The sequence below is a fragment of the Convolutriloba macropyga genome, chromosome 1 (assembly GCF_964194025.1).
Source record: "Convolutriloba macropyga chromosome 1, txConMacr16.3, whole genome shotgun sequence".
Lineage (NCBI taxonomy): Eukaryota > Metazoa > Xenacoelomorpha > Acoela > Convolutidae > Convolutriloba > Convolutriloba macropyga.
Window position 1 is genome coordinate 34,429,150 of NC_134468.1, and position 17,533 is coordinate 34,446,682.

The window sequence follows — 17,533 nt, forward strand, 5'->3', positions numbered from 1 at the left end:
CATCTGTTGAGAGTGCACTGTAGTTATAACTGGCGTTTTCCGTTAATTAATCGTTGATTATCAAAAACGCAGAATTTATTATTGAGTTTTTAACTAACAAATTATCTATATCTAGCTCATTCACAAAATTAAGTGTTCCTATAGGGCGATAAGCATTATCAGGGCTAGTTTTGGACCAATCATGGACTGTTACAATCCTTAATTCGGATTGAAATCAGTCGGTCTTTTTTTAAAAAAAAATGATTTCTTTTATTTTAATTGAAGAACAGAACATATCAAATCAAAGCTCAGGAATGATAGTTTCAATTGGCTTCCTAAGCAGCTCAAAGCTAATACATTTAGTTTTTTTCACTTGAAAGCTTAAGGCCGTTATGACTTTTAAAAGTAATTGATTTTAAAATAAAAATTGGATCAAGGAATTTTTCCTCTATTTTTTTCAATCATAGAATCATCAAAGAAAGAAAGCTTCTTCTTTCTACTGACTTAAAATTTAATCTCTATTGCGGTTTTAAGCCTTAAGTTATTGTTTTCTGGCTTTGATACCATTAGTTTTCCAAATTTTTTTTTAAGATATTTGCCAGTTTTTCACGTTTTCCAGCTTTGTCACATTATCCTATTATTGAGACTTTTCATATCAGATTATTGGCGTTAAAATGTAAGCACAACTGAACATATTAAAATCTTAAAAGATAGAATAAGGTCTTAACGACTTCGACACCCCTTTCCCGAAGAATTTATTTGATTTTTTTACAATTGTCTTCAACTGTCGTTTTTACTTCACTGTCATTTTTACGTTTGTTTTCCAAAATAAAAAAACATTATATATTTGCAATTTTTTGTCTTTTTGCTACCTAGTCTCAATAATTACAGGTCGAATATAAATTTAATGTGGTCAAAAAAGGTGTCAAAAGGGATTGGTGTCTCAAAATCTAATTTAATTAAGGAATTCGTTATAACCTTCCTGGCTTCGACTTCGGCTTTTCACAAAAAAAAATTAAATTGATTTGTCGTCTTTGACGTTTTTTGTCGACGCAAGACATATTCTGGATAATTGCAGCTCTTAAGAGCTTCCATTGGACGAATAAACGAACCTATTCAATTATTTCATTTTGTAACTAATGGCTTTCAAGACTTTGGAAGTAATTTTGTCTCGAATAAAAATCGAAAGTACTACTTTCTTTTGCGCTTTTTTTCTTTTTTGTCTACTTGTTACCTAGTCTTAATAATGAAAAGATGAAATGCCACATACTATATTATCGGTGTTTGAGGATGGCACAATCTAACGTATTTTGAGAGCCAAAAAAATGGCTCTACAGATTTGACAGCGTTTTCTGGCAAGTTTTAATTTAGTTTGAATTTTCCTTTGTTGTCTTTTTCATCTTTTCAGCCGCAGAAAAACTGAATAGGGACAGGTCTTAATGCCCTTCAAAAGAAGCACTGGTAATCGTAATTCTTTGGGATATTTTACTTGCTTTCTAATGGTTTTCGTTTTTTTTTTTTAATTTAATTGTTTGAAAAAAATAAGCGAGTTTTTTAACTTTAGTGCTATTGTTCTTTTCTGACTAGTTGTTACCTAGCCTTATTTTGGACTGGTCCCATATCGTTTGTCGTGAATTACAAGTTAATTTAACCAATTGCAGTTTTATCTGACGCTTTGTTGACTTTGTTATTAAGTATTGTTTTTAAAACGCACATAAAGTTTTTGATGTTATCAATGTTTGTTATTGTTGTTTTTGCTGTGCGCCTTAACTCGCCTTCCTAATATTGACATATCATTGGCTCATCAATCTAGTGCATCCTTTTTTACTCCACTGAATTATTTGCTTTGGGGGCTATTTTTTTCGTTCATACACTTTTTTTTAATATTTGGGTTCTTTTTGGGTTTTTTGGGATTCCCAAAAAAATTTTTGTGTTTTTCTATATGTTCCTCAATTGGTAGACAATTATTCCAAAATTGTGGGTGAGCGGGGTCGGAGCCTTATGTGCGACCGCAGATTACCGAGCCTCCTTGTATACTTAAAAACCAAACATCACCTAACCATCAACCTGCTCTACGTATGAAACGGAGCTTCTAAAATTTCTGCAAACAGCTATAACTATAGGTGCTTGCCAGGTTTTACATATTCATGATCGAACAATTTCAGCCTATTTTTTATTTGCCCTAAACAAAAGAAAAGTTTTTCGAAGTGTGTGTTTTCTTAAAGTGTTCAAATTTTTCTACGATAGGGTTAAGGACAGCAACACTGATAACCGAAAGATGGTCTGGTTCACTGGTCTAGAATTCGACCCCTGAAAAGACCACGCTATACCAAAATGGGCGTGATAAGACCATGCCTGACCCAAACGAGCTATGAAAAGACGCCTTATGGATCGCCTGCACTTTTGCTTGACCTATATTTTGCCACTCGGACATTTGCTGGACCCAAAAAGGTACACTGGAATTTTGATTGACTCACGTTTTGTCATACTGGGCCTTTGCTCGTCACAAAAAAGTCAAGCGGGAGTCTTGCTCGACCAGACTTGAGCTCTGGACTTCTAAGGCAATTTCATGAGTCTTATTTGACCAGCTCAAAACTATGATCAAGTCGTGAGTCGAGCAAAAGTCTTTTCATGAGTTAGTATTTTCGCCTCAAATATTTACGTGCTATTATATTGCTCACTATTGCTCAAATTGTATTCAGCATGTACGCTCTTGCGATTCCGAGGAATCATCTTTCAAAAATGTGCATTATTTTCAAAAGAAAATATAATTCGTAATAGTGGTAGAAAACTGAACAACGCAACGTTTTCATCAAGGCTAATGAGAAAATCATTACAATTAAGTTACTTAGCTTCATTCGATGGAGTAGTGTGGCAATATAATCCAGCTGCGGTAACTGCTTTATCTTGAGAATAGCAAACTTTTTTAAGTCTTTGGCAGTTTACAAATTGTGATTTAAGTTGGATTGCAGTAGTGCAATGCTGTTTAATCTTGCTCCGTTGCTGCTTCCATTTTTCAAACTCACAAAAAAGCAGACTTGTGAAAAGACTTTTGATCGGCCCATGAAAAGACCAGGCTCGACCATTAACTTCTACGAAAAAACGAAGAAAATTAAAAAACTAAGAAGCTTGTACTGGACTGTGTGGGCTTTTTCATAAGTCTTGGTCTGGACTTGGGATGTCTATTCAACTTCGAGAGTTATTCATGTTAACTCGTTGTAAGTTGTCAAGATTCACAGTAATAATTGATATAAAAAGTGACGAATAGAAATTGCGGAATAACAGAAAACTACAACAGAGACATGTTTAAAAAATACTTAAAACAATACATAAAAATAAGCAATGTGCAATGAGATGCTTACGATATTGTGCGAAAAACAAGACCTTATACTCAATTAGCCAATGAGTCAAGAACGCTCCAGTGTTTTTTTTTCGAGAATAACATGTTTCATCACGCAGTCTTTTCTCTTGTGATAGATTCTGATCAAGTCCGATAGGTCGCTGAGGCATGGCAAATACATTTATTTGATGTAAGTCCATTAAAAAATAGCTCGTCTCTCTTATGAATGCTTGCAACATTTCTCCGAGCTTTTATTTCTTTTAAGTTGCCTACTTCTGACATTTTCGGGTAATTTCCACGCTGACTAATAAGCTGCGCACCATGTACAATAGGCAATTTTTTAAAACTATTAAATGACTTCTACACCCTTTGCTAATATTTGGGATAATATTTGGTCAAAAGTTGCAGGAAAGAATGGAGAGATGGAGAGGATATTTAAAAAAAAATTCATTGCCTCATTATTGATAGCATGGAACTATGCGGGGCCAGTAATTTGAAGAATATGATGTTCAAGCAAAAGCTGAGAGCTTAAAATACTGGTAACCGGAGCTTAAAATACTGGTAACCATGTGTAAGCTGTTATCATGTAAAAACAATCGAAAGAATAGAGGAGTACTTTATGGCGATCATTAGATTTTGAAACACAGTATTTAAATGTCTGAATGGAAAGCACCTATTGACAATAAAAAGTAGATTTGTTTCAAAATTTTAGACTTACGGCTGCTTATATTGCGATTGCCTAATTGAGAATTCACCGGATATCCAGTCCCCCGCAATGAGAAATAAATTGCCCGGGCCGAGGTGCCAACGCTTAAAAACGCAAAGATATGTAAGATTGGCGGTGAATGAGTTGATTTTATGCGCTTAAACGTAGATCTTACAAAACTTTGCGTTCTTAAGCTTTAATTTTGCGTTGAGTTTAGCTTAGTGCTTACATAACATTGAGCTGAAATTAGCGTAAATCTTACATAAATTTGAGTTGAATTTAGCGTTGCTTATACAAAAGTTTGCGTTTCTAAGCATATATCTTACATAAATTTGCGTTTCTGAGCGAAGATCTAACAAATTTTAGCGTTGACCTTTTTAAGATTTACGTTGAACTTAGCGTGGATCTTACATAAATTTTTGCGTTGAATTAAGCGTAGGTCTTACATAATTTTGCGTTGAATTAGCGTTTATCTTACACAATTTTGCGTTTAATTTAGCGTGGAATTCATATAGCTTATAAAGAATGTGGTTCTTAAGATAAACCAGGTACGGTGGCACAATGGTAGAAGAGACAGGGGGTCAGTGGTTCGAGTCTCGCAAAAAGAGCTCTAAGCGTTGACTTTAAATTCAAAGCAGAATTATGTAAGATCTACCATTAGAAGCACAAAATTATGTAAAATCTGCGCTTAGAAACTCAATATAAATTTAGATCTATGTAAAATCTACCATTACAAACGCAAAACTCAAGGCATTCACCGCAAAATTTTGTAGGAAAATTCCGGTGAATGTTCTGACTAGTCAACGGTATTTACCCTTTAACTTACATAACTTTGACAAAAATTCGCGGTTCGGGTGCCATAGTTCAATGAACGTCTGTAAAATTCAACGACATTTTTGATGAACACCGTCAAATTTGAGCAAAGTCATTGTTTCAAACAATAGGTATGACAATTGAGTCCATATGGCGTAAGAGTGGTGAAACAACGATGCTACCATTTGTCGCACTTCTCCATTAGTTGCTGCTTTCATTTTTCAAACAAAGAATTGCAAAAACGGGTGTTTCGACAAAAACTCTCGCCATTCATCTTACATAATTTAACTTTTTTAAAAACTTTTTTATAGTGGATTTCACATAAGTTTTACTTCGGCCTTGCATAATTTCAGCGCTTTCACCGCATTCACAAAATTGTTATTAGAAAAGGTGGCAATTGCTCCAATTTTTCGACGCGGGCTGCCGTTGATCTTGCAAATTTTTGGAATAATTCATTCATCTGGAGCGTAAATTTTTGTCCAACCGAGGAAATTAGGTGGACAAACAGTTACCTTGAAACTAAAATGAATATTTAATTTGGAATACATATGTCAGATAGCACAGCTTGAGGAGAAGTTAAATCTTTTGTAAGATTCTCCAAAAATAAATGCAGATCTCCCAAAAATTGCCATTTTCTGGCTTTTAAAAGGCTACATAAACTATTTTAATGAACACAAAGATTTGAATTTCTAACGGACTGAGAACTTGTAGATTTTCTGCTTCAAATTGTGGATCGCCATTCATCACATCTGGTCGAGCATAACCTGAAAAAAATAAAAGGAGTTTTATCAACAGCAGTCGATCAGAAGCAATTGGATAGCTTTGAGATGACAAAACTATTATCTACCGTTCTAAAATTTTTCAAAAATTTTGTTTAAAAGGACTTAGAATTGACTAATTGTCAGAGAAAAAAAAGAATTGGAGCGAAACCATTATTGACTACATAATAGCGATTTTCGTCATTTTTTCCAATTTCCAGGGGACGATCAAATTCTTTGTGGTCATAATACTGCATTTTATTAGTAGATAGGAAACAACTCATCGGTCAGAGCACCAATTTTTTCTTCATTGCAGTTTTTTTCAAAAAAAAACTCGCACAAGCGACAGAAAATGAAACTGCTAAAAAAGGTAAAAACAATTAGAAAAGTTTGAAAAAGTGTTCTTCAATAAAAATTCCTCTGATATTCCTGAATGTAACATCATTTCACTTCTCAATGCCCTCACAGCTTAACAAAGCTATTTCAAACTAACTAGTGTATGTTGTTTTTCGAAAACTTTAAAATAAGATTAATTTTAACAAATACTTTACAAATACTTTTTATACCACTAAAACATTTGAGAGCGATATTTTTGGTTTGCTTCTGTGTAACTGTAATAATTTTAAAAAATATATTTTCTTTATCTTCGTTTGATTTCTTGCACTAAATAGTATACATTTTTCTTTTTATGCCTACATAATATAAGAAATTAGCATTTGCTCTGCGCAGAAAGTTGATGTCACTGTTTCGACTATTGAACTAAATAAAAAGATAAATTTTCAAAATGTTTTTTAACCCATCTCTAGTGAAAAGCGAACTTAAAGTTGATACATGCCGTCGAGATGAGAATTGAAAAAAAAACATAAATTTCATGGCTTTCTGCTACATTATTTTATATTTTCCGTTGCATTATTTAAAGAGAACAAACGTTTTTTTTAAATTTGATTACCCCTGGCAATTGCTCAGCTTACTGTGCAAGAAATGATTATTGCCTTTTCTGAGGTGAAAAATTTAGAAGTTGCAATATTACAACTTTATGAGGAAATTGTTCATTTTTTATTTTTCAAAAATACTGTTGAACCCTTCCATTTATTGGGTTATGGTATCAAAACTGCTGGTATTTTGGTTGTTTTCGGTTTATCCAACTATGTTATGACTTTTCTAGTGCATGCATCAATCTTTCTCTCTTTCGAACAAAACTGCTAATTGATACAAAAGTTTAGTTCAAATTTTCTGTACTATTATCTGTTGGTAGATGTAACAGGTGCTGTTTGATTGGATCGCAGACGTAATTTTTTGGTTTTATTGGTCAGTGTTTTTCTCATTGTACTGCTATATTATTGAACACAAAAATGAAGCACAAACATTAGGAGGCTCGGTAATGTGCGTTTGAACATAATGCTCCAAACCCAATCATTCACATTTCGGCTTAATTGTCTACCAAATGAGGATGGAAGAGAAAACTTTTAAAAATTCCAGTATTTTTCGAAATTAACTAGTGTGTGGATAAAGAATTGCGTCCAAGTCGAACATTCAGTGGACTTGAAACATACCACTTTAGGAGGCGGAGCAAACATTCCTTTATTAAGAGTACGAGACAAGACGAACAACAAAATCAAATCACAACAAACAAGAAAAACTTAATAACTAAGTCTAAATAGCAGCAAATAAAACCTAAAATAAACAAAAAAAACTAGTTCATTTTTCTTCAACAGAAACGATTGAAACCAGTCCTTAGAAAACACATGAACAAGTAGACAACAAAAGCGGCTAACATAAAAATTATGCTCAAAAATTTTGAAAGCGGTTGGTTCCAAAGTGATCAAAACAATTAGGTATGAGCTGAAATCATCAAATACGTTTGTAATACAATCATTTACATCTCCATAAGATAAAACATTGGGACCAGTAAATATTAAGGTTATTCGACTACAAAAAAAAGTAAAGAAAAGAACTCCAAATCAATTTTGCGAGAAAACTGTGTGGAAGGCGTTTAAACCAAAATCTATGCCCTAAGAATGACAAATGTTTCGCTGTTCGTTTTTTGAACGCCAATAAAGGGATATGTGACCACTCATTTATGAACATTAATGAAACTAGGTTAGAAGTAGACAGGAAAAGCGCAATACTAAAAGCAACATTTTGTATTTTTCGAAAACAATTAGTTTAAAAGTCATGAAAAGGATTATCTATACATTGAGATAAAAAACAGATTTGTTCATTTCTTTAAAAAAAAGCAATGAGTGATCAGATTATGCCCAACGTTTAGAAAAAGAACGTCAAATAATGAAAAACAAAAAGAACAATATTATAATTTTTTTAAAAAAAAACGAGTTTGGAAGCCATTAAAACTAAATTAAATTCATTGACATTTTTAGAAATGTTGATTTTTTTCATGCCAGCAACGTTATATATAAATTGTGAATTATGAGACTAGGTAAACAATAGAGAAAAAACGGAAGGCGAACAGTTTGAAACAAATTCAAAATAATTTTTTATTGAAATCATTAATACAATCAGCAATAAATAAAATTTATTAAACAGGTTCAAATAATCCTCCAAATAAAACTTGGGACGTGTTTTTTTTATTAAAAGGTCATACCATAACAAAAAACGTCAAATACAGACAAATATCAAAAAAGCAAAACAAATCAAGAAACCGGTGTCAAACCCATTCTTGAAATCTAGTATTGAACTAGTCTTGAATTCCGAGTAATGAAAACTATCAACTATCAATTCATGTCATTCAAAAATCCCTTCATTCTTCGAGTGGAAGCCAATGAGACCAGTCATCGATCAAAATAAGTTAGACCTTTATAAATAGAAACTCAAACGCAGAAAAAAATCTGACTTTTTTATTAGGACGGGGTAACGAAAAGACAAAAATAATGAAACAAAAGATTCTCAGCTGAAAATTATATATTTTTGAGAAACAGTTATTTTAAAACTCACGAAATTCTCTCAGCTACAAATTGAAATATCTAAGCATGTTTGTTTATTCACCTACGGACGCCACTGAGACGAGGCAGATTTTGTCATTTGTTCTCGAAGTTATTAAAAACATAATTATTTCACTCCAATTGCGTCTCCTTTCGACGCCAATTATTTCACTCCAAGATATCTCCAAATGCGTCTCCTTTCAACGCCAATAAGTGATGTGACCTTCGATTATTGAGGCTAGGTAACAAACAGGCAAAAAAATTGAAATTTTTATAAAAAATCTTCCACAGTTCTGAAAATGTTATCTTTAAAGTCATGAAAATCATCGTCTAGCAACGAAAATCAGTAAATAGGCTTATATATTGTCCATAACAAGATTACATACCCTTGAGACCTCTTATTTTTCAGAAAATCTCATTCTGCCATTCTAAAAGACAATTAAAACAACAATTAAAGACAAAATAATAAAAATTCTAATAACTTTTCTGGGAAACGTTGTTGATACCGTTAAAAACATAATCTATTCCATGAAAAATAGAAGTTCAATTGACCTATTTTTGAGCACCAATAAAAGATATGCGTACTATCAATATTTTGATAATCTGACCAAACCAGAAATGAATAACCTGAAAAATGAGTAAATATCGGAAAATCAATTTTTCTTGTGAAGCTAGGAGTAGTGAAACCAGAAAATTTTTACTTAAAGCCTAAAGCCGTCATAACTTAAAATTCAATTAAAATTCCGAGATTAAAACTCAATTAGGCTGGCTTTACATTCTTTCTTTACTGAAAAAAATCTGCAAGTTGAACCAAAAACAAGTGAAAAATAGTGACCAAGCTAAGCTCTATAATACCTTGTTTATTCTCAAAACAAATGAGTTTAAATTGGAAACAACGAAAAGTTCTCAGCTCAGAAAACCTAAAAAAATTGTTTAATAAGGCGATTATTCATGAAACCGGTCACTTGTGATCCTTGACACCCACTGATTACAATTCGGATTGTTTTTAGATTTTTGATTTCCACGATCAGACCAAATCTAGACATGCTGTTACTATTGACACATTAGGAACATGCAATGGTTCCCAGTTTAAAGGATATAGATAATTTGGCAAAAAGTTCAAAATTCAAAAAATGATGCTGTTTGTATAATTGTTGAGATATGTTAGCTAAAAATCGGCGAAATTGCCAACCCAGAAAACTTTCAAAGGCAGCAGAGAGGTAAATGAGCAGTCTATTGAACAATTTTTAGGTATTCACTTCCGGCAAATTTAAGCAAAGTTGACTAAAGAAGCTTATTTCTTGCAATTTTTGACAAAAAGGGGCTGCTTTATTTATAAAGAGCTCTCTATGGTGAATATATCGATTGTCCAAAATTGACTGAACAAAAACACCCAATTTAAATGGTTTAAACAGTTCCTCCCCCGACCAAAGTAGGTCGGAACAAATATGGACAAAGATCCGAAATTTTAATTCAACTTTCTTTCGTTCTTTTATATTTGGTTATCTAAATCCTAGTGTTTAGCATCTTTTTATATATAATGCAAAAAACAATAGATACCGAGAAAAAGCTGGTGATGACTGGAAAAGACTGGATACGTAACGTTAGATAAGAAGTTAGAAAGGATAAACTACTCTGCAACAACCAATACAGTCTCTTTCTATCAGATTTTTAGCACACCCCCTTTACAAAGATATCGAAAGATTTGTTGATTGCAAATTCTTTTAATGATGCAATGTTTTGTAACCTCTCTGAAGTTATTTACAATGCTCTTTGCCAATGTTTCCTCTTATTTGACTATTATCTGTTGACAATTGTGTTATAGTAACCTACTTGTGCACAGAATGCCATTTCCATGTAGATGTGGGGGACAGAGACAATAGGGTTGGATGCCATCGAATGAACACAGTGCCATATCAACACATGAATGAGTGCCATTTTCACAGGCGTCTAAAATGATAATAGGAAAAAGTGTTCGATTTAGATTTTGATTTTCCATTGTCTACTCTGGCTAAACGACGGTATTTGTTCATGTTATTATCCTGATCTCAAAATCAGTTTGTATATTATTTATACCGTCGTTAGCCAGAAGAGACCATCCATTCTTCTAACAAAGTTCTCCATAGAAAGATTTCACCCACTGGAGACCAAGAGACCGAACAGAAACGACAAAAAAATAACGCGTCGATGTTTCGTACGTTTGAAAACAGAACATACTGACGAAACTCATGATGAAAGATACAAACTTCGGTATTATTTTTTCAACTCAAACTGAACGTACGAGCTATTTCCTACGTTTAAAATCGACCTTTTCTGGGATAGGGTCGAAATTATTGAGGAGATCAATTTCGACTTCAAATAAGATCATTCTAGAATATGTAAGATGTCAACAATCAGAAAACACTTTGAAGTATAGACCACATATTTTCTACTGGAACATGTTGACTCAAAAAGAGATATGTTTATGGTCCTGATGCAGAAGAAACTCGTTTGTTAAGTTTCTCCAGTGGAAGAAAATAATCAGTTTTTTTGTTGACTCTGCACTGTTTCATTACTCATAACGTGGGCAATGTTTAAAATTTTGTTAGCCAAAAGGAAAAATTAGCTAAATACTACTCAAAACATGGATCATGACACCAAGAAAAAATATGGAATAAAGCTCATTATTTTAGCAAGGCTCGATTCAGGTGGTTTGAAAGATATCAAAAAAGTTTTTATCCATGAAGACTATCTGACATCTTTGAACAGGAAAGTTTTTGACAGACTTTTATTCCTTGTTTTCATGATAACAGTCAATGTTCGGTTAATGGTGAAAAAGCAAACCGTTTTAATACATAAAAAAGGCTTAACATACAGAAGAAAACAACTAACTTTTTGTTTAGTATTGATTCAAAATGAGTTCAGATGATTGAGGGTAGCATTCAGGACCACCACTATTCTGTGATTTTTCTCTGATCCAAGGCAAAATAAAAAAAAATAATTTTCTGAACCATGTCTGCATTTGAACAAAATCATCGGAAAAATTATGGCTGCCGTACTGCTCGAGTCAATTAGAAAGCCCCATTTACAGGGATCTTCATTGGAGTCACAACAAAACATTTGCAAATTTCTCATTTGCGAAACCACTTCGAAAAATAAATCGCAATATCAATTAAACTCTGCACCGCACTTTGGTAGCTTAAACGTAGATAGCGGTATCAAGTGCAAGATTTTAGTTAAGTAGACTGCACTTCAAGAATTGACCAAGAGTTGAATAGACGGTCTTTTGAATCTAGACCTAAACATTTTAAACCTGCAAAGTTTTGATGTGGAACCTTGCACTTTGCTTGTCTCTTGCAATGTATATTTTCTTGCAATTTAAAGAAACAAAAACAAGACATCATATCAAAAAATATCTGTCCTCGCTTGTGTCCTGTTTCTCCCCCTATCTTATAACCTCTACAAAATAATCCTGATTTTTTAAACTCTAGTTGGTTTAACCCAGCAAATAATTAACACGCAAATGGTTACACACCTTTTAAGGATTCAATAGGATAACTCTTCTTGAGGATAACTAGGTCTAAATCATATCTCATAAGGCCGTTAGTTGAGACTATAATCGGGGCAGAAAGGAATGCTGAGTAAACGAACTCCACCACATATTAATTTCAAGTCATTCTCATTCTGTAAATTAAGGGTTCATGATAATCAGGCAAGTAGACTTAAGGGCTCAATAAACAAAAACAAAATATTTTACAATAAGCAATCTAGTTATCTCATCTAGTTAAATATTGGCTTAATGAAACATAAACCATGTTCACCGGATATTTTCCCGCTGTTTTTAAAGCTTTATTTTTTTTGCAAAAAGACGCTACCATAAAAAAATGATTTTCCTGAATTTTTTGTTTGATCGGCAATACTCCGCGGAAAACGTATCAGAATTTGTAAGCAATGTTTTAGAATTCGACGGAGATATACAAAGACTAACTTGATATAGTTTCTTATTTACTGGGGGCTTTTGTCAGTTCGGGATAATTGAGCATTTATATTGAGTTTTTTGTTTTTGAGTTAGTTTGAGCTGGAGGTGCCACCTAATTATTTTGATGTGGTGTACCCATTGCGTCCCCAGGGAGTTACTTTGAAGCCTCTAGACGTTACTCGTTACAGAATTTGATCTCGGGTGTTCAATCCGTGATTTGATCACTAATGGGGAACACATGTGTGCAACAATTAGATATAAACATTGCACAGCATAGCTGCCAGCAAAAAAACTAATCCCGATTTTAATTAAATCTCTGTCAAATATGCTGTTTTTGTTTTGTTTCAGCCACTTATGATTTTCAAAAAAAAATAAATCTTTAATGTAGCTTAGATAGTTTCACTTAGAAATGACTAGTTTTTTGTCTTCTAAGCTCTTTCTATCAGATTTTTAGCACACCCCCTTTACAAAGATATCGAAAGATTTGTTGATTGCAAATTCTTTTAATGGTGCAATGTTTTGTAACCTCTCTGAAGTTATTTACAATGCTCTTTGCCAATTTTTCCTCTTATTTGACTATTATCTGTTCACACTTGTGTTATAGTAACCTACTTGTGCACAGGATGCCATTTCCATGTAGATGTGGGGGACAGAGACAATAGGGTTGGATGCCATCGAATGAACACAGTGCCATATCAACACATGAATGAGTGCCATTTTCACAGGCGTCTAAAATGATAATAGGAAAAAGTGTTCGATTTAGATTTTGATTTTCCATTGTCTACTCTGGCTAAACGACGGTATTTGTTCATGTTATTATCCTGATCTCAAAATCAGTTTGTATATTATTTATACCGTCGTTAGCCAGAAAAGACCAACTATTCTTCTAACAAAGTTCTCTATAGAAAAATTTCACCCACTGGAGTCCAAGAGACCGAACAGAAACGACAAAAAAACAACGCGTCGATGTTTCGTACGTTTGAAAACAGAACATACTGACGAAACTGAAGATGAAAGATACGAACTTCGGTGTTATTTTTTCAACTCAAACTGAACGTACGAGCTATTTCCTACGTTTAAAATCGACCTTTTCTGGGATAGGGTCGACATTATTGAGGAGATCAATTTCGACTTCAAATAAGATCATTCTAGAATATGTAAGATGTCAACAATCAGAAAACACTTTGAAGTATAGACCACATATTTTCTACTGGAACATGTTGACGCAAAAAGAGATATGTTTATGGTCCTGATGCAGAAGAAACTCGTTTGTTAAGTTTCTCCAGTGGAAGAAAATAATCAGTTTTTTGTTGACTCTGCACTGTTTCATTACTCATAACGTGGGCAATGTTCAAAATTTTGTTAGCCAAAAGGAAAAATTAGCTAAATACTACTCAAAACATGGATCATGACACCACGAAAAAAAATGGAATAAAGCTCATTATTTTAGCAAGGCTCGATTCAGGTGATTTGAAAGATATCAAAAAAGTTTTTATCCATAAAGACTATCTGACATCTTTGAACAGGAAAGTTTTTGACAGACTTTTATTCCTTGTTTTCATGATAACAGTCAATGTTCGGTTAATGGTGAAAAAGCAAACCGTTTTAATACATAAAAAGGGCTTAACATACAGAAGAAAACAAGTAACTTTTTGTGCAGTTTTGATTCAAAATGAGTTCAGATGATTGAGGGTAGCATTCAGGACCACCACTATTCTATGATTTTTCTCTGATCCAAGGCAAAATAAAAAAACATAATTATTTGAACCATGTCTACATTTGAAAAAAATCATCGAAAAAATTATGGCTGCCGTACTGCTCGAGTCAATTAGAAAGCCCCATTTAGAGGGATCTTCATTGGAGTCACAACAAAACATTTACAAATTTCTCAATTGCGAAACCACTTCGAAAAATAAATCGCAATATCAATTAAACTTTGCACCGCACTTTGGTAGCTTAAACGTAGATAGCGGTATCAAGTGCAAGATTTTAGTTAGGTAGACTGCACTTCAAGAATTGACCAAGAGTTGAATAGACGGTCTTTTGAATCTAGACCTAAACATTTTAAACCTGCAAAGTTTTGATGTGGAACCTTGCACTTTGCTTGTCTCTTGCAATGTATAAAATTTAATGCAACAAAAACAAGACATCATATCAAAAAATATCTGTCCTCGCTTGTGTCCTGTTTCTCCCCCTATCTTATAACCTCTACAAAATACTCCTGATTTTTCAAACTCTAGTTGGTTTAACCCAGCAAAAAATTAACACGCAAATGGTTACACACCTTTTAAGGATTCAATAGGATAACTCTTCTTGAGGATAACTAGGTCTAAATCATATCTCATAAGGCCGTTAGTGGAGACTATAATCGGGGCAGAAAGGAATGCTGAGTAAAAAAACTCCACCACTTATTAATTTCACCTCATTCTTATTCTGTAAATTAAGGGTTCATGATAATCAGGCAACTAGACCTAAGGGCTCAATTAACAAAAACAAAATATTTTACAATAAGCGATCTAGTTATCTCATCTAGTTAAAGATTGACTTAATGGAACATAAACCATGTTCAGCGGATATTTACCCGCAGTTTTTAAAGCTTTAATTTTTTTGCAAAAAGACGCTACCATAAAAAAATGATTTCCTGAATTTTTTGTTTGATCGGCAATACTTCGCGGAAAACGTATCAGAGTTTGTAAGAAATGTTTTAGAATTCGACGGAGATATACAAAGACTAACTTGATATAGTTTCTTATTTACTGGGGGCCTTTGTCAGTTCGGGATAATTGAGCATTTATATTGAGTTTTGTTTTTGAGTTAGTTTGAGCTGGAGGTGCCACCTAATTATTTTGATGTGGTGTACCCATTGCGTCCCCAGGGAGTTACGTTGAAGCCTCTAGACGTTACTCGTTAGAGAATTTGATCTCGGGTGTTCAATCCGTGATTTGATCACTAATGGGGAACACATGCGTGCAACATTTAGATATAAACATTGCACAGCATAGCTGCCAGCAAAAAAATAAATCCCGATTTTAATTAAATCTCTGTCAAATATGCTGTTTTTGTTTTGTTTCACCCACTTATGATTTTCAAAAAAAAATTATAATTTAGCTTAGATAGTTTCACTTAGAAATGACTAGTTTTTTGTCTTCTAAGCTCTTAGCAACTCATATTTTAACCTTTGTTCTCTATAAATCTGCTAATGGTCGTTGCAGCCCTATGAAGAGTAATGTGATTCATTAGAAAAAAAGTCATTGACCTAGAAAAGAAAAAACGTCTTTTTAAATAATATTAATATATCACTCAATTTACGACAAAATTGCCAGTGGTAACGTGGTGACGTGCTGGTGGATTTGATCATTTTTGTTGGGCTTTGAGATATATATATATATATATATATATATATATATATATATATATATTTGTTTCAAATTTCTTCAATGACTGATACGATTTTTATGAATTGTTAAAAACCTGACAAGTAAGGAGTGAAATATGAAATCTCGCTTTGCCCACTAGTAAAGTCTAAATTTTTTGCAAAAATTACAGCAGAAAAATTGAATCCGTTTCTGATTCAGACAAAAAATGGTCACTGATTCAAACAAAAATCTATCTCCTAAATCAAATCATAGATTTTCGAAATTTATATTGATCGAATACTGTTTTACTGGGAGTTTTAGCTGAAGGAACTTATTTCAGTGGTAACATTCATTAAGCGTTGTACTTGTTTGTGGCTTTGCTTTCAGTAACTTTATTTGATCTTGATTTTATACTTACCAACTGCTTTGCTGTTGGGTTCCACTTCGCCTAAAACGCATATGTTACGTTTATTAAAGCTTTAGCTGTATCAAGTTAGAAAAATCTAACAACGAAACCACTTCATGACAATCGTATGCTTATTCAGTATCTTATTGCTTACTTCGAAGTGGGAGAAAAAGTAAAGAGGCCAGCTAATATTTTAAGTTCATTATTAACCAAACTTACTGGGGAAGTAAAATACTGCAACCGCTGATTTGTCTGTCAATGTATAATCGTTCAGGGACACTTTCGGATGACCGGTATTGCTCTCCTCTAAGAGATAAAACTCACATCTACCCGAAACAAACACGTATTTGGCAACAGTTCTTGATTCTGCTCCAGTTGTTTGAACACATTCTGGGAAACATTTTGCTTTGTCGTCAAACCACGTTACCAATTTCAGTTTCAAGTTCTCCTCGTTCACTAGCAAAACGTCATGGTTGCTTGTAATAGACGAAGTCCTCAAACCAAACGCAAAAGTTGCCATTCTTACTATCACAGTTAAATAACAAGCAAAGAAATGAAAATTCATGTCAAGTTGTTATTCCAAATTTACAATTTAAAAAAAGCAGTTTAGGATTTTAGAACGAAAGCACATTTAATAAATTTTACTACCACAGATTTCGAAGAAAAACATTTGAGCATTATACAGAAAACTTCAATTTTGAAATGACATTCGCTGACTGAGACTTCATTTAATTTTCATAAATTTCACTGCGTTTAAAAAAGAAGCAAGAGAAATAATTGTTGCCTTAGCAAATAATGAAGGCGATTTTTAAAAAAAAATTGAGTTGCAGTAGTGTCTTCATTCTTCGGTAATTCTGACTGAAGGAACTTTGCAGTAATGTCCCAAAGTGAGCATTAAAAAGTGGTTGGTTTCACCTGTCTTACAGAAAGTAGACTTCAAATTCTCTTGCAAAAAGACCTGATTCTGTGATGAAGTTTCTTCAAAAACATCTACAATTTTTAAAAGCACAACTCACCACCATTTAAAATAAACTTGTATTTTTTGAAAAGCCGAAGGGAAGAGAGGACGCTTAAATTGTTTTTCCATAATTAGTTTCCCCATAATGGAACGTTTGTCTCTTCTGACAAGCGTATGAGAGAGCGCACTCAATAAAACTGTCCGCAAAGGTGGAGACAAGAAGACGCATTCATATTCCTATTCAAACGCACGGGTTATTCGTACTGTAATGTACAGCGAAATGATTCAAGTACTAGAAATTGAAAGGTTCGCGAAGCAAG

At 33.3% G+C, this 17,533-nt stretch overlaps 1 protein-coding gene across 1 annotated transcript in view; it reads right to left on the reverse strand.

The window, feature by feature from the left end:
* LOC142339371 (uncharacterized) overlaps window positions 1-16,775 on the reverse strand; it is a 43,834-nt gene extending 27,059 nt beyond the window's left edge. Inside the window, exons 1-3 of the mRNA XM_075389414.1 lie at window positions 16,475-16,775; window positions 16,268-16,297; window positions 5,537-5,602 (exon numbers count right to left, since the gene is read on the reverse strand). Coding sequence (XP_075245529.1) covers window positions 5,537-5,602; window positions 16,268-16,297; window positions 16,475-16,775 — 397 coding nt within the window. The remainder of the gene's footprint in view (window positions 1-5,536; window positions 5,603-16,267; window positions 16,298-16,474) is intronic.
* Between the last annotated feature and the right edge of the window lie 758 nt (window positions 16,776-17,533).